The following is a 21,857-nucleotide window of genomic DNA, read 5'->3' as shown; positions in this document are numbered from 1 at the left end:
GAACTGTCCCCCTCAAAGTATGTTGTGGTTACGGCCCAATAATGAATGTTGGGCAATACATGACACCACCCAAAAGGTGAGCATCATTACATTTTCTCATAGCCTTTTGAGAAGTGGTTTGTTTCCAGTTTCATTTTTCAATACATAAAACCTGAAATTCGAGATGGTTGCAGTTATATAGACGCCCTTAAGGGGTGGAGACCAAACAAAGAGAATAGACTCCAAAATGAACTGACACACCTGAGGATATAGGTCCACATACTACAGGCGTGTTAGACATGGAACAGAACGTGTAATCTGGGACGGACTCTGACATTCTGTTACACAAATGACAGTGATCAAATAATGTCCCTCTGTATAACTTCATATATGGATTTTTTCTGGTTTGTGGATATGACATCTGTAGAAACTTTGTCAAGGGAACAATGTGAGGATAATATCTCTGATTACTGGATCATTATTTGAAGTTTACCATTTGGAGATTTTCTCTCACCTGTGGATATGTGGCCACTGAGTGCTGTGATTGTTTTACTCTGTTGTACAGGTGAGTCAAATTAACCTCTAGAGGCAGGATCCAAAAATATATTTTCCCTTGTCTTGGAATGAAAAATGTTTTTAAAAATGGCTTGTCATTATTTCTTCTTACCTGCTGAAACTCTGTATATTATGTTATATATATATATATATATATATATATATATATATATATATATATATATATTAATATATCAAATTATAGTAATTGTTTTAATATTATAAAATATTTACTTATATTTAACAATTACTTATATAAAATATAATAAAATACATAATATAAAAATCTAAATCATATATATATATATATATATATATATATATATATATATATATATATATATATATATATATAATGAGAAATACTTTATTATATACAATAAAAATATACGTATTATATATAATTATACTATATACTGTATATTGTAGTAATATTTTATATACAGGTGCATCTCAATAAATTAGAATGTTGTGGAAAAGTTCATTTATTTCAGTAATTCAACTCAAATTGTGAAACTCGTGTATTAAATAAATTCAATGCACACAGACTGAAGTAGTTTAAGTCTTTGGTTCTTTTAATTGTGATGATTTTGGCTCACATTTAACAAAAACCCACCAATTCACTATCTCAACAAATTAGAATATGGTGACATGCCAATCAGCTAATCAACTCAAAACACCTGCAAAGGTTTCCTGAGCCTTCAAAATGGTCTCTCAGTTTGGTTCACTAGGCTACACAATCATGGGGAAGACTGCTGATCTGACAGTTGTCCAGAAGACAATCATTGACACCCTTCACAAGGAGGGTAAGCCACAAACATTCATTGCCAAAGAAGCTGGCTGTTCACAGAGTGCTGTATCCAAGCATGTTAACAGAAAGTTGAGTGGAAGGAAAAAGTGTGGAAGAAAAAGATGCACAACCAACCGAGAGAACCGCAGCCTTATGAGGATTGTCAAGCAAAATCGATTCAAGAATTTGGGTGAACTTCACAAGGAATGGACCGAGGCTGGGGTCAAGGCATCAAGAGCCACCACACACAGACGTGTCAAGGAATTTGGCTACAGTTGTCGTATTCCTCTTGTTAAGCCACTCCTGAACAACAGACAACGTCAGAGGCGTCTTACCTGGGCTAAGGAGAAGAAGAACTGGACTGTTGCCCAGTGGTCCAAAGTCCTCTTTTCAGATGAGAGCAAGTTTTGTATTTCATTTGGAAACCAAGGTCCTAGAGTCTGGAGGAAGGGTGGAGAACCTCATAGCCCAAGTTGCTTGAAGTCCAGTGTTAAGTTTCCACAGTCTGTGATGATTTGGGGTGCAATGTCATCTGCTGGTGTTGGTCCATTGTGTTTTTTGAAAACCAAAGTCACTGCACCCGTTTACCAAGACATTTTGGAGCACTTCAGGCTTCCTTCTGCTGACCAGCTTTTTAAAGATGCTGATTTCATTTTCCAGCAGGATTTGGCACCTGCCCACACTGCCAAAAGCACCAAAAGTTGGTTAAATGACCATGGTGTTGTTGTGCTTGACTGGCCAGCAAACTCACCAGACCTGAACCCCATAGAGAATCTATGGGGTATTGTCAAGAGGAAAATGAGAAACAAGAGACCAAAAAATGCAGATGAGCTGAAGGCCACTGTCAAAGAAACCTGGGCTTCCATACCACCTCAGCAGTGCCACAAACTGATCACCTCCATGCCACGCCGAACTGAGGCAGTAATTAAAGCAAAAGGAGCCCCTACCAAGTATTGAGTACATATACAGTAAATGAACATACTTTCCAGAAGGCCAACAATTCACTAAAAATGTTTTTTTTATTGGTCTTATGATGTATTCTAATTTTTTGAGATAGTGAATTGGTGGGTTTTTGTTAAATGTGAGCCAAAATCATCACAATTAAAAGAACCAAAGACTTAAACTACTTCAGTCTGTGTGCATTGAATTTATTTAATACACGAGTTTCACAATTTGAGTTGAATTACTGAAATAAATGAACTTTTCCACGACATTCTAATTTATTGAGATGCACCTGTATATATATATATATCAGGATTCCCACGGATCCTTAAAAAGTCTTAAAATGTGTTAAATTCAGTTTTCTGAAATTTAAGGTAATAAAACATCTTAAATATCTTAAATGATACAACAAAAGTCTTAATTATCATTTAAAGAGGTCTTAAATTTGGGGGTGGAAAGACAGGAATCGTGATAAGACCTAATGTTATTATCAAACTTCAAAAGAATACTATTTAATTAAATAAATGCACGCGCTGCATCCTTCAAAGTGAAAATGTGGCACTGTTGTATTTTCTCAAAGCTCGCGGGGGCTTGTGAGTGTTTCCAGCTGTTGCAGAGCAGTTAACAATCATTAAACCATATCGGAAATTTATGACAAGCGATTACAAATGATCACCTGTTGATGATGATGTAGTGTTGATGAAATATGACGATGCTTACTTTTAATTGTTTATATTGTAATACATTGTAGATTATTGTAGCAGTGCACATTTTATATCCCTTATATGTTTGAAAGAGCAATTGGAAGAAGTGAAGCGCAAACATTTCAAAATAAGAGTTGCCGGTGTATTTCAGCCTCTAAAGTTAAAAACTGCATCTGTAATTTAATTCAGTTTGGACTCGTGTAGCCTCTGTCTGGCCCTCCCCATCACAGGAAGACTAAGAACATTTAATATAGGCTACCAATTTTAAAAACTATTGGCAGATTATCTGGTCTCCCATCCGGGTCACGGCACCAATTTCCTGCGCAAACCACTCCAAGTGGGATTCGAACCGGCATCTCCGGCATGGGAGGCGGGCGTGCTAACGAGGAGGCTAAATGTTACAGCCTCTATTGTCAGTCGCTAGTGCACCTCTTGAAGCCAGGGGAGTGAGGAATACACAATGCACAGCTACCTACCAGTTGGATCCCATTACACATTCTCATAGAATTGTAGTTGAAGCGAATTTTTGATAACACATTATCATATCAGCGAAATCCAATATTGGTCGACCTCTAATTTGTATTTATATATTGGTACATAAACCAGTTTTAATGTGATATATACAATATGTGGAAAACATACCTGTTTTACTGATAAGCAATGCTAAGGCCATGTTGAATGTGTGCCCCTGCCCTGTTAGAGTCTGTGATACATGATTTATTTTGAGATTGTGTAGGCTTGTCTTGGATACGGTATTAATTTTATTTGTTCAGGTCTTGAAAAAGGTCTTAAGTCTTAAATTTGATTTTTAAAATTCTGCAGCAACCCTGATATATATATATATATATAATGACGACGGACCATTGAATTGTCCGCTGCACGTCGTGACCGCATTACCACCTCGGATGTGCATTATTTTTAAACAACTCAAGGAGTCAATTATTCTGCTTATACCACAGTTACCACACCTTAAGACATCGTTCAGGGTTTTATCTCAAGATATTTTCTGGTTTTCGCCCCTAAAACGCTCTTGTGAGTGGAACTACTTTCTTCCGTCACGGATTCAGCATCTTGCTCTGATACAGCTCAAGCCTTCATTGCTAGTTTGAAAACGTCACTTTAGAACTAGCAACGAAGGATGCACTGCTTTCGGCATATGTGTGTGTTTGTGTGCGAGCGAGTGAAAGAGAGGGGTAGCGTGGTGCTTTCCATTATAACTATGTGAGGCTGATTAGGGTGAAATACAATGAAACATAAAAAGTTTCACATATTAAAAGTTATTTAGGATAATAGAAACTGTTGTATTGATCAAGTTGCGGGGGGTGCGGCTCTGTTTGTTGGTTGCGACACGAGTCTCTGTGTGTGTGTGTGTGTGTGTGTGTGTGCGTGCGTGTGTGTGTGTGTGTGTGCGCGCATGTGTGCGCCTGCGTGTACGTATGTGTGTGAGCGTGTGATAGTGCGGGGGAGATGAGGGAGCTTTTCAACCAAAATTTAAAAAATGTAGGATATTATAGAATTGTTTAATGTTCTTAACCGATTTACTTCAACCAATGTCTTGTCTATATTTATTTTGCTGTGGTAGCATGTACGTGGGTGTGTGGGCATAAGAGAACCAGTGTCTTTGTTTTAATTGGTTATTTTGTTGTGGTAGCCTGTTGGGCTCTTTGAAATATCTGAAATAATTTGGCGAAGTGATATGGAACCGTTATGCGGTCAAGACCTGGAACTACTTCATAGCCGTGTGTTTATTGAAAAATAATTGCACACCTTAGAACCAATCAGAATCAAGCATTCAGCAGACCCGTGGTGTGTGTGTGTGTGTATATACCATATATATATATATATATATATGATAATACTGTATATATATTCAAATATTATTCATATATTTACATGGTCAAAAATTAATGAGGGCTCTGGGAAAAAAAATGCCACCAAAAGTGACAAAAATGCCCCTGTAATGAATTTATCTGTTTTCATTTGTAATATCTGATACATTTCCTAATGTTCAGTTCTAAGCCAAGTTATACGTATTATGTCATAAAATGAGTTGATTTATATTTAAAGGTAACACATTATTTAAACTGAGTAATTCATTTTAACAAAGTTAATTGAAGTGTTGCATAAAAAGGATTTTTATTTGTTTAGACAAAATATGCCCTCATTAAGGTAGAAAATGCCCCTGAAAAATGAATTCTTATGCAAATGTAATTTTAATTATTTTTTTTAAATCAACCAGTTGTTAATCCCTTAAAATATTTCCTTCCGCTGCAGCTCTCAAATCACATTTGCACTTGTGTTTATTTCAAAAATGGCATATTGCAACGTAAATAAACAGTTTGAATCATGCTTGGTTAAATATGCAGAAAAGTGTTGACAAATAAGTTTTAAAAAGTCTTGTTTGACACAGACAGAAGGACGGACAGAATGATAGTGTGTGTGTGTGTGTGTGTGTGTGTGTGTGTGTGTGTGTGTGTGTGTGTGTGTTTTAACAGCTGTAGGGTATAAATAACTTAAACTAGCCGATTGTCGAAGTGTCCACTTTAAGACAAAATATGTTTTGTCTAGAATGACATCACCTGTTCCACTGAATGATTCGTTAATGCAAAGATCAAAACTTAAAAACTAAATGTTTACAATTTTATGCCAAGACCTCTAAAACTGTTTCTCTCTCTTATTTTTGTGGTTTCCTGTTTGTTTGTAGGTGTTTGGTGTCATGGATGTAATCTGACGGAGTTGTATTTTCAGTCCAGGAATTTCTACAATGTTCTCCGATGGGATGATGTTGAGATTGCAGGTCAAAGCGCTCTCTACAGTGTCCAGTACCACATGTGAGTGACGGGGCCAAAGGTCAAAGCCAGACTTATTATATAAGCATTGCGAAACATTGTGCTATTTACTGAGTGCAATAAAGATTACCTTGATATAGTTGTAGACCTTTGAATAAGAGGCAACTTTGTGGTCTGTAACTGTAGAACATAAACACATTAGACTAGGAATCAAGAACTGGTTCCAGTTAAAAATAATGATAATAACAATAGTACCAAAACCAGTGGCAGAGCCTTTTCGGTACATTGGTGCAAGTGAGATTTGTGCATTGTAATTAGAAACCGAGCAAGACGAACAGTTTGTATGTGCAAACTGTTTCTGGCCCTTTCTGGCCACATCAAAACTCTTTTGTGCCAGTCACAGTTCTGCTTTAGAGAGACTGATGAGGAAAAATAAATGTGTGTAGAGTCAGATGGGAACAGAGGGAGAGCGGGTTTGCAAGTAGTGCATGTTGGGAGGTTAGAATGACAGAGCGTCAGATGTAGGAAAGAGAGAGGTAAGCTTGAAAAGCTCCAGCTAATCCCACAACTCTGATGTTGAACTGTTGCTCCATGGCACACATCAGTGCGACCTTTTAACCTCTGATTCCTCTTCTGACTCTCATCCAACAGCGATTCAACAGGAGTGAGAGATGTTCATTGTGAGAGGAGCTTTTCAACTCCTCAGACAATTTTATAGTCTTTCCTGGCTTTTAGATTCTCATTTTAGCTCTGTTAATATTGTAGTATTACATTGGATTCAGTATATTAGAATTTAAATGGAAACCAGAACAGGAATTGGAATTAGATTTAGAATCAGAACTGGAATGAGAATGAGATTCTAAATAGAATTGTAAGGAGAATTTGAATGGGAATTGGTATGAGAATTACAACTGGATTCTAATTCCATTCTTAATTCAAATTATAAGTCTAATTAGAATTGGGATGACAATTACATTCTAATTATAATTGGAATGAGAATTAGATTTAATTAGAATTGAAATGGGAACTAATGTGATCATTAGAATTGGGATGAAAATTACATTCTAATTAGAATTAGAATTAGAATTAGATTCTAAATAGAATTTGAGTGTAAAATAGACTAAATAAAATTAGGATGAGAATTACATTCTAATTAGAATTGGAATGATAATTATATTCTAATTAGAATGGGAACTGGTATGAGAATAAGAATTTGAAAGATAATTAGATTATAATTAGAATTGGAATGGGAATTGGTATAAGAATTAGAATTGGGATGAGAAAAAGAATTGAAATGAGAAATAGTATGGTAATTATAAATGGAATGAAAACTAGATTCTAAATAGAATTGGAATGAGAAATAGATCTGGAATGAGAATTTGATTCTAATTAGAATTGGAATGGGAACTGATATGATCATTAGAATTGGAATGGGAATTGGTATAAGAATTAGAATTGGGATGAGAATTGGTTTGAGAAAAAGAATTGAAATGAGAAATAGTATGGTAATTATAAATGGAATGAAAACTAGATTCTAAATAGAATTGGAATGAGAAATAGATCTGGAATGAGAATTTGATTCTAATTAGAATTGGAATGGGAACTGATATGATCATTAGAATTGGAATGGGAATTGGTATAAGAATTAGAATTGGGATGAGAATTGGTTTGAGAAAAAGAATTGAAATGAGAAATAGTATGGTAATTATAAATGGAATGAAAACTAGATTCTAAATAGAATTGGAATGAGAAATAGAACTGGAATGAGAATTAGATACTAAGTAGAATTGGAATGGGAACTGATATGATCATTAGAATTGCAATGAGAATTAGATTCTAAATAGAACTTGAATGTGGATTAGACTCTAAATAGAATTGGGATGAGAATTACATTCTAATTAGAATGGGAATTAGTATGAGAATTAGAATTGGAATGAGAATTGGTTTGAAAAAAAAATTGAAATGATAATTGGTATGAGAATAAGAATTGGAAAGAGAATTAGATTCTAATTATCACATCAGTTCCCATTCCAATTCTAATTAGAATCTTATTCTCATTCCAATTAGAATTAGAATGTAATTCTAATTCCAATTCTAATTATCACACCAATTCCAATTCTAATTATTATTCCAATTCTAATTCTCATACCAACTCCCATTCCAGTTTTAATTCAAATCTAATTCTCATTCCAATTCTAATCTGATTCTGTATGTACACAGTAGAGGTGAAGAGTGCCATTATCCCCTTTCCCACATACAGTCCTAGTACTTTTCCCTTAGTAATTTTCTAGATGAGAACGGCAAACACGACTAGACTTTTTCCTCTTGCATTCGCACACACAGAAAGAACCCCGCAGTGATGTCATGTAATGTCGACCTTTTTTTTTTCTTACGTTGTTTGCAGGCACGATTCAAAAGCAACAGCAAAATTAACAGCTGCATCTGAAAACATGAGCAGCTGACTTGCTGCTTAATCAGTTAATGGCTTAACCGACAGCATTTTTCAATGAATAGAACTCTTAAGGAAACTGGTCTCAGAACAGTTTTAAAAGCACCTTATTTTCATCCTACCTCCCATATACAGCCTTCAAAGGCAGCATTTTAACACTTTCGGACTCAGCCAACAACACCGACGGAGGACACAGTAATTAATAATAATTAGGAGTGACTAAAAACTCCCTTTAAATGGCTAAAAGGGACTATAGTTCCTCGTGTGCGAAAACAACAAAAAGTACTAGTTCCGAAAAGTACTTAAAATGGGCAGTGGGAAAGGGCCTATTGTAAAGAGCAGGGTTAATAGTATAATGGATAGTATAATGGTTGGTTGCTATAATTTATTATGATTAGGCTGTTTAAAATATTGCAGTTGTTTCTTTGACTGTGTACATTGGGGCCTCTACGAGAGATTCTGTTTCCTTCACACTTCACCTTGTTATTTCGTTGAAACACATCTCATCATAAAATCTGTGTTATAGAATGTCTATGGCAGGGGGTTGTCATTGCGTTCACTGATGTAATGCATTTGGTGTGTTGCAGTTATGGAGAAACGTATAAACCGGTGATATGGTGCCAGAACATCTCTGTTCCTCAATGTGACCTTACGAATGTGACGACTGATGTGGCCTCTAGATATTTTGCCAAGATTACTGCCAGTGGACAGTGTCTGGGCGAAGTCAGGCACTTCACTCCTGTTGAACAAAGTAAGATATTTTGTCCTTTCATTATTTACTTTGGATTATCCGTTTGATTTCCTGTTTACCATTTGACTGGACGTGACTTTGACATCAACAACAAACTATATGGGAAGCACTTTCTCCTCCCTTTTAAAAGTTGCGTTTATTTTGCTATTCTTACTAAGTACATTATATGGTTAGTTGCAATTTATTGTTTGCATCTACAATGGTATTTTCCACTGCTGTTCGTGACCCAATCAGAGCCATTCAGAGTGAGTCATTTTTGGAAAATGATCCAGCTGTTGGTATAGATTCAATGTCTTGCATCATGTTTTTTTTAAATCTATCCCACATATCACAACTCTCTCTTTCCATCTTTCCTGTTGTTGTTGTTGTTGTTGTTGTTGTTGTTTAGCCATTTTGGAAAGACCACAGTTGTCAGTAACGTGGAATGATACATCACTGATGGTGAAGGTTGTACCACCGATGGGTCCTGACAATCTCTCCATTGAAAAATGTTTAGGAACACCATCCATTAAATACAAAGTTAATCTGACGCATCCCGAGTCTGAAGCTGGAAAGGTATTATATATGAATTGTTACTGCATTCTTATTTTAAGAAATCTGTAATATTTCAATAAATCCCCAAAAATTTGATATAAGACATAATTATTTGTATTTTGCTTAAAAAAATGGAGCATAATTTCAGGACACCTTAGATTTTAACCTCTAATTCTCATTACCGCAATGGCAAAAAATCTCATTCTCATTACTGTTATGTGAAAAAAAGATGTATTATTAATATTTAATAGGGCAGTCAATCAAGGTAATTACATGGTGTGCCAATTAATTAATCAAATTAATCACAATTAATCACATATATAAATATTTGCTGATAAAGCCCCACAAATAACAATAATTCAATATATAATGATGAAATAAATATAAATAGTTATATTTAAATAATTATAAATAATTTATAAATAATTAAAAAATTATATTCATATAATTAAAATGCATTTTATTATTGTGGCAGATGAGTTAAGTATTGATAAGACAATACAAAAAATAGCTTTAAAATTCAATATATTGTTTATTTGCATATTATTGAACAAAAGCCAATCATTGGCCTACAGTTCACAGCGATCCATTTTGCAACTGAATTCGTCAATCAGTTTGAGATTTATTATGAGGGCTTGTTTAAGGACGTGTCAATGTACACCTGCGTCAGACCGACGGATGCTTTTGGAGCGTCTCACTTTGGTTGTGTCACATCATAACCATAAAATGTTTAGGTCGCTGTGTCAAGTCAAACGTAGTTTAATACTTAGAAAAACACATCTTGAGATCCCTAAGTTTGGATTTGTGCTCCATCAAGCTGTGTTTGTACACAAGAACAAGTTCTCATCTTATGTTGTCTGCTGAAAGGTTGGTTTGCTCTCTGTATAAGCTGCTCGTTGCCTATACAGCGAGTTTCGCTTACTGCCCCCTGGAGAAAACAGGTGGTACTACAAGCTTGAATTGTTCAGGAATATTCCTTATTACGTCCGGGGACATGATTAATTTGGCAAATTTTGCATTATTTTTTATATAGTCAATCGCACTGAATTAATGCGTTAAATCAACAGCCCTAGTATTTATATGTCCTTTGACGTACTGCCTTTAATATTTTCAGATTTAAATAAAAAAATGATTTGTGTCACAGTAATTAGAATGTATTGAGAATTACATTATGGTTATACGGTAATGAGAATTTGTCTCTGTTTTATGTATGCAAAATATAATTCCATATGCATGTTATTATGTCTCCTTTGTGTCTCTTTGCAGGTATTTGAGGGCACGTCTGACTCAGTGGTTATACGGCTTGTAAAGATGGACACACAGTATTGTGGTGAAGTGGTCTATTCGCTCACAGTTCCCTTTTCACTTCGACAGAGTGAAAATGCCTCCTTTTGTGTGACTGTCTCAGGTAACTGAACAGTTGTTGTTTTAATTAATCTGTCAGAATACTATTGCACACTGCCTTGACTGATCTAAACATAGCTGACTTAGCAAAACAATTGATGCTCTCTATATTATCTTGTTTGCTTTTATTGTTGACTCAAAGTAAACCTTGCGTTTCCTTGACTGAATCTGAGTCACTCTTTGGTAAGCAACATTTGTTGAACTAAAATCAATCTATTGCATTGCAAATTGTCCTACAAACTCAGCTTTTTCCAAAGCCTAAATTCAGTCATAAACTGCAAAAGTCTTTTTGTTCTGTTTTGTTTTCCATTATAAATATTTACAGTAATGTCCTTACTGTCCTTACAATATACGTTTACTTGAGAAGCAAAATTGCATCAAATAATAAGAATTAGATAAGGAAATAATAAAAAGACCAATATAGTTGCTGGCCCATTTTTGCGAAACTCCATCAGCTAAAACGGCCACTTTATAAACTGACAATAAGTTATTTAAAAATAGTAATCCACTACAAATAACTAATTATTTCTCTCTACAATTGTAATCAGATTACTTTACTAAATACTTCATTGAAAATTAATGACATTACTAATTACTTTACTTTTAAGTTACTTTCTAAAACACTTTTCCACTCAATAAGTCATACATTCAGTGCCTCACATTTCTCCTTCACAATAGCCACTTTTCCACTATCGGGCCAGTGCGAGTCAGGGCTATCAACTGGTCAGCCGAGACCAATAGCCTCGGACCTTGAGCCGCAAGACCAAAATCGATCTGCGTTCCCACCATTGGACCAATAACTCTGCAGCGTTGCCCAAAAACCCGCCCTTAATACGCCGCTGCGGTGCCAATGTCACACACCCCGCCCATTTCACAAGCAAGAGGGAAGCTCAAGCTGAAGTATCATGTTTTCTAGTCTATATCGAATGTAAGTTAGCATTGACAACTCACCGACTGTAACTGCCATGATGTCCCAAGTGGTCTCTCTAACAGTGGGACGATGTCCCAGCACACATTCTATGAAAGTTCACCAAACCATGGAAAGTAATTTCTTTGGGCACCGCTTTGTCCATTGGGATTAATGGAATCCATAATGGAAGAAACATGATGTAACTACTCTATTAATCTTCCAAGAGAAAGTTTCTCAATGACATCATATCCACCTTTTCACTCACAACAGTGTGGAAGCGCTTGTAGGAATGATACAATTTATAAGAAAGTGTTTCACCGCTGTTCAAACGCTCCTCAGTTCGCATCATTTATATGGATACATGTATTCAGACTGAATAGTCTAAATTTAAATGACAATAAAATGCAAAGTAATCTCTTCAGTAATCAAAATACTTTTTGAATGTAACTGTATTCTAATTACCAATTATTTAAATTGTAACTGTAATGGAATACAGTTACTTATATTTTGTATTCTAAATATGTAATCCTGTTACATGTATTCTGTTACTCCCCAACCCTGTGTTTAAAATAGGGTTACTGTAGTAAAATCATGGTAAATTATGTGGTACTATGGTTTTACTACCAATACAATTGTACAACTACTGTTACTGTTAGTGTTCGAATTGTGACAGAGCTTTTTAGATGTCCCCTAAAAACCCACCACATTGATTTTAGAATTTTCAAACGGAAAAAAATCTCATTTTTATTACTTTTGAAAACGGGCAAATAATAGATAATGTTGCGATGTCACCGTAATAATAATAATAAAAAAATCCGCTTTTATGTTTGTGATATTCTAGTTTCGATGAAACACCAGGGACCCCCCAAGTTACATTTTTTTTTTTGGTGGGGGGTCCCTTAACTCATATGGGGGACCGGGACCCCCCCAGCCCCCTCTCAATTTAAACACTGGTTACTGTAGTAAAACAATTGTTAACCCCTACAAAAATAAACCGTGTTTTAACTACAGATATCATAGTTTAACCATATTTGTAGCAACCACAAAATTAACCATAACTACTGCATTCTTGGTTACTACAATATTACCATAGTAAAACCATGGCTAATATTTGAATGCATTATATTTGTAGTAAAACCATGGTTAACTGTATCCAAACCATAGTTTCTACTATTAAAAAAAAAAAAAAACAACAAAAAAAAAAAACAGGGTTACTACAATCATGGCTACTACATATTACTGTGTAAAACCATGGTTATTTTATTGCAAGGGTATGCAAAACTATTTCTGAAAAATAGTCCTCTCTGTATATAGCTCTGTAATACATAGTTTTAACTTGTTTTAAGCTAAAACCTCACTAAACAAGACTATGTATCTGAAAGCAATAGTTCATCCCAAAATGAATATTCTCTCATCATTTACTCGCCCTCAAGTGTGTGACTTTCTTTCTTCTACAGAACACAAATTAAAAATTTTAGAAGAATATTTTAGCTCTGTAGGTCCATACAATGCAAGTGAATGGTGACCAGAACTTTGAAGCTCCAAAAAGCTCATAAAAGCAGCATAAAAGTAATCCAAACGACTCCAATGGTTTAATCCATGTCTTCAGAAGCGATTCTCCACATTCACATTCTTCCTCTTTTGTTTTTGGCGATTCGCATTCTTCATGCATATTGCCACCTACTGGTCAGGGAGGAGACTTTATAGTAAAAAAAAAAAAAAAGACTTAAATATTGATCAGTTTCTCCCCCACACCTCATCATATCACTTCAGAAGACATGGATTAAACCACTGGAGTCGAATGGATTATGTTTATGCTGCCTTTATGTGCTTTTTGGAGCTTAAAAGTTCTGGTCACCATTCACTTGCATTGTGAGGACCAACAGAGCTGAGATATGCTTCTAAAAATTTTCATTTGTGTTCTGCAGAAGAAAGAATGTCATACACATCTGGGATGAGGGTGAGTAAATGATGAGAGAATTTTCATTTTTGGGTGAACTGTTGCTTTAAGTATCTTAAGTCATCTTGTTATAAAAATGTTTAGATACTTTGACTGAAGAATACAAGATTTTTCTTCGACATTGGGGGGGTTGCAGCATGAAGCATTTACATGTTTCCATTGATCATGGTTTTAATATTGGGGGGGTTGTACTTGCCTCCTGGAATCTACGCCCCTGTACAAGACAACAGTACTGATTAAGAATGGTTATAACATGAATAATAATAGCAGCGGACTTTTATATTTGCATTAATTAATCTGCAATTTCAACTATGTTCTCTTTCAGCACGTAAATCCTGGTTTCTCATAATTCTACCTCCTGGTCTGCTGGCTCTTCTCCTGCTGATCGTCATTCTCATAGTGCTCTGCCAGCAATCTGTGAAAAGAAAGCATTCCTTGCCGAAAGCCTTGGTGAGTAATTGTGTCATATCCACACAGGGACATTCCAGGTGAATGTGCTTGGAATTGACTCCTCCCTGTCTTACCAGCAGCAAAGTCCTGTTTGTCGAGAGCTTCACATTTCTGCTAAGGAATGTGTCATGTTTAGCTATTGCTTTTGACTCAGAAATTGACTATGTCATACAGTACCAGAAACAAACTTTGGACACACCTACTAACTCTTTATTTGTACCTACTCCCACATTTTAGAATAGTGAACTCATCAAAACTATTAAATTAACAGACATGGAAGTTTGGGAACTATGTAGTGACCAAAAATGCAAAACAGAACTATCTGAGCTTTTCCTTCACTACACAATTTCTTTTTAATTAATTATATTGTTTTTGTTTTTAAAGAAATTCAAATGTAGGCACAATTTATAAATGAATTACAAGCTTTAGATCAAAAGGTCTTTAAGATCATGAGAAATATCAATTCAGTCAAATGTGTCTAAACTTTTCTGTGGTACTGTATGCAGATTCAGAATAGCACAAACACACTCAGAAAATTATTTTAATATTTACACATTTAAATTTCAAAACAATATTACATAAAATGTAATTGATTTATCTTTAATAAAATAAAATACATTAAATATTTTTTCAAACATTAAAATGATTTTATTTGATCAGTTGTTAGCTTTATTAATTAAATTTTGTTAAAAATTGCACAATTCAATTTAATGGAATTTGTTATACAATTGAAATGCATAAATCTTAAAAATAGGCTCAAATATTTTTGGAGTGCATCCGTGTCAGATCACCAGCTGTGGATTTTCCTCTCCGTATTTGTGTACTAATTATGGATTATTTACTTTGTTTTGAAACTTGCGATAATAATAATAATAAAAATCCTTCCCTTTGTGATATCAAAAGATAAATCATGCATGTGGATATTTGCTCAGTAAACTAGCTCAACTTGTGAAACCTCTTGCAGATAATCAAGTCAAATATTTGGCTTCATTCACTTTTTAAACTTCCCGTTGGATTAGTGCTAAAATCGTATTTACTATTTTGAAACGGAATTAAAGAGAATTGTTTGGGACGTACAGACAGCTTTTGAGACATAGAGAGCCTCATTTATAAAGAGGTTCATTAGTTGATGCATTAAATATCCATGAACGTTTTATAAGCATTAAGATCTTAGGTTAAAATCAATATGAATGTGTGAGGGAAATTTATTTTAGATTCTGTAGGTTTGTTTGTTTGTTTTTTAACTTTTTCCATTTTTAATCACCATTTTGCCTTCAGTAGATACATTTTTAAAAGTATAAATATTCCACGTAGACTTATGAGGTCATAAAAGCTGCTTGCAGTATGCAAAATGTTGTTTAAAATAGTTTTGAAAGGAGTATAGCATGTCACACCACAGGACATGTCAGTTTCCTAATCATCTTACAGTGGCAAGAATAAGTATGTGAACCCTTTGGAATTAGCTGGTTTTCTGCATTAATTGGTCATTAAATGTGATCTCATCTTCATTAAAGTCACAAGTATAGACAAACACAATGTGCTTAAGCTAACAACACACAAACACAATTATAATCTTTCATGTCTTTATTGAACACATCCTATTAAACATTCACAGTGCTGTGGAAAAAGTAAGTGAACCCTTGGATTTAATAACTGGTCGATCCTCCTTTGGCAGCAATAACCTCAACCAAGCGTTTCCGGTAGCCACGTATTAAACCTGCACAACATTCAGAAGGAATTCTGGATCATTCTTCCTTACAGAACTGCTTCAGTTCAGCCATATTCTTAGGATATCTGGTGTGAACGACTCTCTTGAGGTCATTCCACAGCATCTCTATTGGGTTAAGGTCTGGGCTCTGACTGGGACACTCCAAAAGATGGATTTTATTTTTTGAAGTCATTCTGTAGTGGATTTACTTTGATATTTAGGGTCATTGTCCTGATGCATCACCCAGCTTCTACTGAGCTTCATCTGGTGCAACCCTGATATTATCCTGCAGTTTATCAGATATCTTGATAAACTTGGGAATTAATTATTCTCTCGATGATGGCAAGCGGTTCAGGCCCTGAAACAGCAAAACAGCCCCAAATCATGATGCTCCCTCCACCATACTTCCCCATTGGGATGATGTTTTCATGTTGGTATGCGGTGCCCTTTTTACACCATACATACGTAGTGCTGTGTTTTCTTCCCCAACAATTTAACCTTAGTTTCATCAGCCCACAAAACATTTTCCCAGTAGTGTTGTGGAGGTCAAGGTGGTCTTTGCCAAACTTCAGGTGCACAGAAATGTTTCTGTTGGAACGCAGCAGTTTCCTTCATGTTGTCTTGCCATGAACACCATACCTGTTTAATGTTTTCCGTATAGTAGACTCATGAACAGAGATGTTAACCAGTCCAATGATTCCTTCAAGTCTTTATCTGGCACTCTAGGGTTCTTTTTTACCTCATTGAGCATTCTGCAGTGTGCCCTTTGAGTCATCTTGGCTGGACGGCCACTTCTAGTGAGAGTACCCACTGTACTAAATCATCTCCATTTATAGACAGTTTGTCTAACTGTGGACAGATGAATATCTAAGCTCTTCGAGATAACTTTATAACCCTTTCCAGATTTATGCAAAGCAACAATTCTTGATCGTAGGTCTTCTGAGATCTCTTTTTTGTGAGTCATGATCCACGTCAGCAGACGCTTCTTGTGAATAGTAAACTCTACATGTTTGAGTGCTTTTTATAAGTCAAACTAGCTCTAACCCACACCTCCGATGTTGTTTCATTAATTGGATGCCAAGTTTGCCAACTCCTGACCCTAATTTGCTTTTGTTGACATCATTAGCCTATGGGGTTCACATACTTTTTCCAACCTACACTGTGAATGTTTGAATGATGTTTTCAATATCTACAAGAACAATACAATCATTTGTGTGCTATTAGTTAAATTATTGTAACTTAGATGAAGATCAAACCAGATTTTAAGATTTTTTTCCCTTTATGAGTGCTGATATTTCTGATTTTTAGACACGGAAGGCCTCAGTTATTAAGAGGTACGGTAGTTGATGCATAAAATGAACTTCTGATTGATCAACATCAAGATTTTTGGGTCACATTTATACGAAAGCATTAGGGAAAGTGTATATTTTAGAAAGTGTATATTTTACCGGGCACCATTTCTTTTAAGTTTTTCACCACTTTAATCACCTTTCTGCCTTCACTAGTTCACTTTAAATGGTCCTGCGAAGTGACAAATATATTTGTAAAAGTATAAATATTCCTTGTAATAGCTTGATTACGTGGTCATTGTGTTTAACAGCATGCCGTTTCACGATAAATCATTTACATTTTTAAAATGGCATATCGGATGAAACTAGAGACTCCTCTTTTGACTCAAACAGGTTTTAATGTAAAAAGTTTATGTAGTTTCTTACCAGATGTAGTTTTGTTGGCATTTATCCCAAAGACAAACTCAGCTGAGATCGGCACCATGTTGTTTTGTCACATGACTGTACTTCGAAAGTTTAACCCTTTAATGACAGCCTAGAGTCTCATGAACTGAGATCATTCAGTTTAAATGAAATTAAATTATGCATTGCCTATAGCGAAGCCAAAGCGTAATGTCCACGCATGTGGCTATTTTTCTACTTGGCTATTTTTCTGGTAGTTACTCAACTATCAAAAATGAGTAGCCTTGCGAGCCTTAGTTCAAATCCATGGGATTTAGGATCATCAGGATTATTAATCTGATCATACATGCAGACAAGTGACTTTTAAAAATTATAATTTGTTCTCTCTCTATGAAACAGATGCTGCCAAAGATCAACACTCAGCTGTTTTGTTCACATACCTGGGACGACATATCCAAAGTGCAGGTGTGGTCGGGATTTTGCGATATCAGCCAAAAGCTTCCACAAGCCTCTATTCCTCAGGAGAGGTCAGAGGTCATGTATAATTGTACTGGTTATGCATCTCAAGACTCTCATGACCCTGAGTGGAAGAGTGACTCTGTTGGCAGTCAACAGGAAATGACAAGCGACATCTCCGAGCCTTCTGTCATCTACAGCATGGTCGTGGGTCGTTCAGATGTCCAGATCTCGGATAATCCACCAACTGACGGCAGGATTGATGAGACCAGCTCGAAATTATCTGGACTACAGTCGGTTTGGGTTGAAGGGACCAATGTTTCAGTGGACCGAAAGCTTACAGACTCTGATACCAACAACAAGCCCCTGGTGGTGCCGGTTACACCTGGTTCTAATGGTACATTGCAGCTGCACGAATTTCTCTTCCAGAGTTCTCTGTTACTAGCTCATGAGACTTTACATGGAGAAAGGAAACCTTTACTAACGGATCTAGTTATAGAGGACTCGAGGAGTAATGTAGCTTACCCGCCTGTACATGTTTCTGAGATCTCTGTTGGCCTTTCCTCGAGTTTCTCATGTGAGACGTCAAACTACAGGGAGAACTGTCTGCCAGGTATGTCTTTGAAAAGACATCAAGACCAGAGGACGTATATTCTAAGGACTGATCTCCTTGAGAGTTCGACTGAACCAGAAGAAGAGGAGAACATAGGAGATGGAGAAGAATCAAGAGTTGGTTTGATCTCTCTGGACAGATGGATGTTGCAAATGCAAGGATGATCTTTGTCTTAACTCGAAAATGGGGAGTTCCTCTAAACTGAGCATTGCTGGTCACTTGCATTTGTTGTGGAAGCTGGTTTCCAGCATGGGATGCTGGTATGCTGTTGTTAGCAACCTGGCTTCTTAGCTAGCTTGATCGGCAAGACGTCCTTGTTCAGGCCATGCTGGCTGACTAGCGTTTTTCGCTGGTGACTAGCACTAACCAGCATAAACCAGTCTGGACCAGCATGGATGCTCTATCTAATGCAGTTCTTCAGTGTTTCCTGGATCAGGCATTAAGACTTCTTTTCCAAAAGACTATTTCAACTGAAATTTGTTGCCTATCGTAAGGATGAAAAAAAAAACTTGAATAATGCTGTTCCCCCAACTGAATGGATGGTTGTCATTGTACATGTTATATGATGTATGTAAATAGCCACTTTTATTTGTTATATTGTTTGTGCACTTTGACTGAAACTAAGCTGTAGCATTGCCATGTTCACAAGTGTTCACCTGCTGTTCCAATTTTTTATTTTAACTTATTTGATCATTAAATCCATTCACGAGTTGTAATTCATGAAATTTCATTATGTTGGCTTGGCAAAACCAACATACTGTTGTTCTACAGACTTGGTTTAGCATTCTCTGAAAATCTCTAAACAAAGAATAGCATTTTGGACTGTTAGTCATCCTAGAGCTTTCAAGCTACATCCACCAACTTGGCACAGACCTTCAGACCTTCAGATGTTCTGACTCAGGTTGCTATGACTTTTCGAACTGATCGGAATTACGTTTTTTACACAGTGGACGATCAAAAATCCCCCAAATCCAATAGACTTGCACTGAAGGAATGTTCAAACAGGCCAAGACCATTCAAACTCCAATTCATTTTGACTTAAATTTAACAGTAACATTGATGGGTTTGACAGTATTTGTACATTATATTTAATTTACAGCTCAAAATAACCATACAAAGGATTTCAGACTTGAGATGCATGTCTTTAAGAACTCATAATAAACATGAGCGCACAATGCCAGCAGTTTCCATGCTCAGGAATTTGCATATCAGACAAAAGATTCTCATGTTTCTTTTACTTTCTAGCAATGAGGAAGTCCTGAAATGTATTTTGTACTGCACCGCTGGTCTCAAAATAACAGAAAAGGCTCATTGTTATAGGAAAAACAAACATATCATTGCAAAACTATGTTTATGAGTACATAGTGTGTTCAAACACTGGCGTGAGTCAGCTGTACTTTGTTCTACAAATTTTCTGAGGAAGATATGCAAGAAAATCAGGTAAATCAACCCTAGTAGAAAGCTAATGAGCTAATCTTACCTAAGTTTTAACAGATGGCTCAGCATTCAAACATGTCGACTTTGTAGTGCTCATTGTGTTATTATTAAATTACTCTCATAAGTGTCCCACCCCGTTGGTAATGACACACTATATTTATGCTAGTTGTGTTGATAGAAAGTAGTGATTTGACAAATTGACTAGCTTCCTTAACCCATCCTTGGTCTTAAGGGTCAATTTGACCCTTTTGAATTTTTAACACTTACATCCACTTAACTTTAAGTTTTCAGCCTAAAACGTCATGACATCCTCCACAGGGGTGATCTGACCCTCACAATTTCATGTATTTATACAGAAAGCTACAAAAAAAAAAAACACCCTACGTTTTCTTTGGGTGTGTTCACACTTGGCAGGTTTGGTTCCAAACGAACTCTGGTGCGATTGCTCTGTTAGTGCGGTTCATTTGAACAAGTGTGAACGCTGCCATCCGAACCTTGGTGCACACCAATCAAGTGGACCGAGACCGCCTGAATAGTGGGTCTCGGTCCGCTTCCAAACAAACTCTGGTGCGGTTCGATTGATATATGAACGCAACATGGACCAAAGACGTCTAAACGGACCAAAAACAGGAAGTAATTTGCCTAATACTGACCTCAAGCATACCTGGTTCTTCTCATCATAGGAGCTATGTTGCCCATTACAGTTCGGTACAGGCGTCAGAACCGCCGTCAGCCGTCCTTGCAGCATATCTTCGTTTGTGTGTGCAACGGAGGAATTCCTGGTGCTGTTTTGACTCCTTTACACATTTTATTAGCTCTTTGTTTGTTCTCAGCTGGTAAAAATACCACCATATACACATATAAATCTAACGAGCGCATTTCGCCCAGCAGCCAGCATTGTTTTGGATGTTCGGCAAATTCCGAAGCAAAAATACGTCATAAAAGCTGTCCAATCAGGTTGTGACTTTTTCCTGATGCCTTTTGTTTTATATATCTTTAGGTTCAGTGTTAAAAATGCCAGTGTGAATGCTAAGTGACCCAGGACTAAATGTATCATTTTATTTTTTGGTCTGGACCAAGAGAACTGAACTACAAGTGTGAACACACCCTTTAAGGGTCAAATTTACCCTTTTTTATTTTTTATTTCAGAAGCATGTAATACAGGCTCTGTTTGCTCTATCTCTCTACTTTTGGTCTTAAATCGTTCATCTAGGCGCAAGCTAACACTAGAAATTCTTTTTTTTTCTATCACTTTCTATCACAACATACAGATCTAAAAAGCAGGGGGCGCCCCAACGTGGTTTGTGACTCCGCCCATAGACATCCAGTCTTTTTTGGAAGCCCCGCCCTTTCCTCATGTTTTGTGGAATATCTCGCCGTCTGAAAGGACCACAAATGTGATCTTGGTTTCATTTGAAAGCATTTGAAAGCTAATGATGTATACATTTGTTTCATCAATATTCAGGAACATTCAAACAATGATTTGTTTATTATACTTTTGCTGAACTGCATTTTTGTGTTTGCATTTGTGTCTGTTGTCAGTGAGTGTTTATGGGTGTCTGTGTGTATGTACTTACTGTGTGCATGCGTGTGTGTGTGTGTGTGTGTGTGTGTGTTTTCTACAATTTTATGGTGAGGCATCTCAACAAAGACTGGATGTCTATGGGTGAAGTTGAGGCCCCCCTGCCTTTCAGATCTATATATTGTGATAGAAGGTGATACAGAAAAAAAAAAT

At 36.2% G+C, this 21,857-nt stretch overlaps 1 protein-coding gene across 1 annotated transcript; it reads left to right on the top strand.

Annotated features, from left to right (window-relative positions):
- Positions 1-279: 279 nt before the first annotated feature.
- On the top strand, positions 280-20,010 carry LOC127453597 (uncharacterized). The gene is made up of 7 exons (XM_051720074.1): positions 280-544; positions 5,675-5,801; positions 8,796-8,959; positions 9,348-9,514; positions 10,760-10,901; positions 14,093-14,217; positions 18,016-20,010. The coding sequence occupies exons 1-7, from the start codon at positions 502-504 to the stop codon at positions 18,847-18,849; spliced, it is 1,602 nt and encodes a 533-aa protein (XP_051576034.1). The 5' UTR covers positions 280-501; the 3' UTR covers positions 18,850-20,010.
- Positions 20,011-21,857: the final 1,847 nt, after the last annotated feature.

The sequence above is a fragment of the Myxocyprinus asiaticus genome, chromosome 16 (assembly GCF_019703515.2).
Source record: "Myxocyprinus asiaticus isolate MX2 ecotype Aquarium Trade chromosome 16, UBuf_Myxa_2, whole genome shotgun sequence".
NCBI lineage: Eukaryota > Metazoa > Chordata > Actinopteri > Cypriniformes > Catostomidae > Myxocyprinus > Myxocyprinus asiaticus.
Note: the sequence above shows the minus strand (reverse complement) of the source record. Positions and strands in the feature narration are given on the sequence as shown.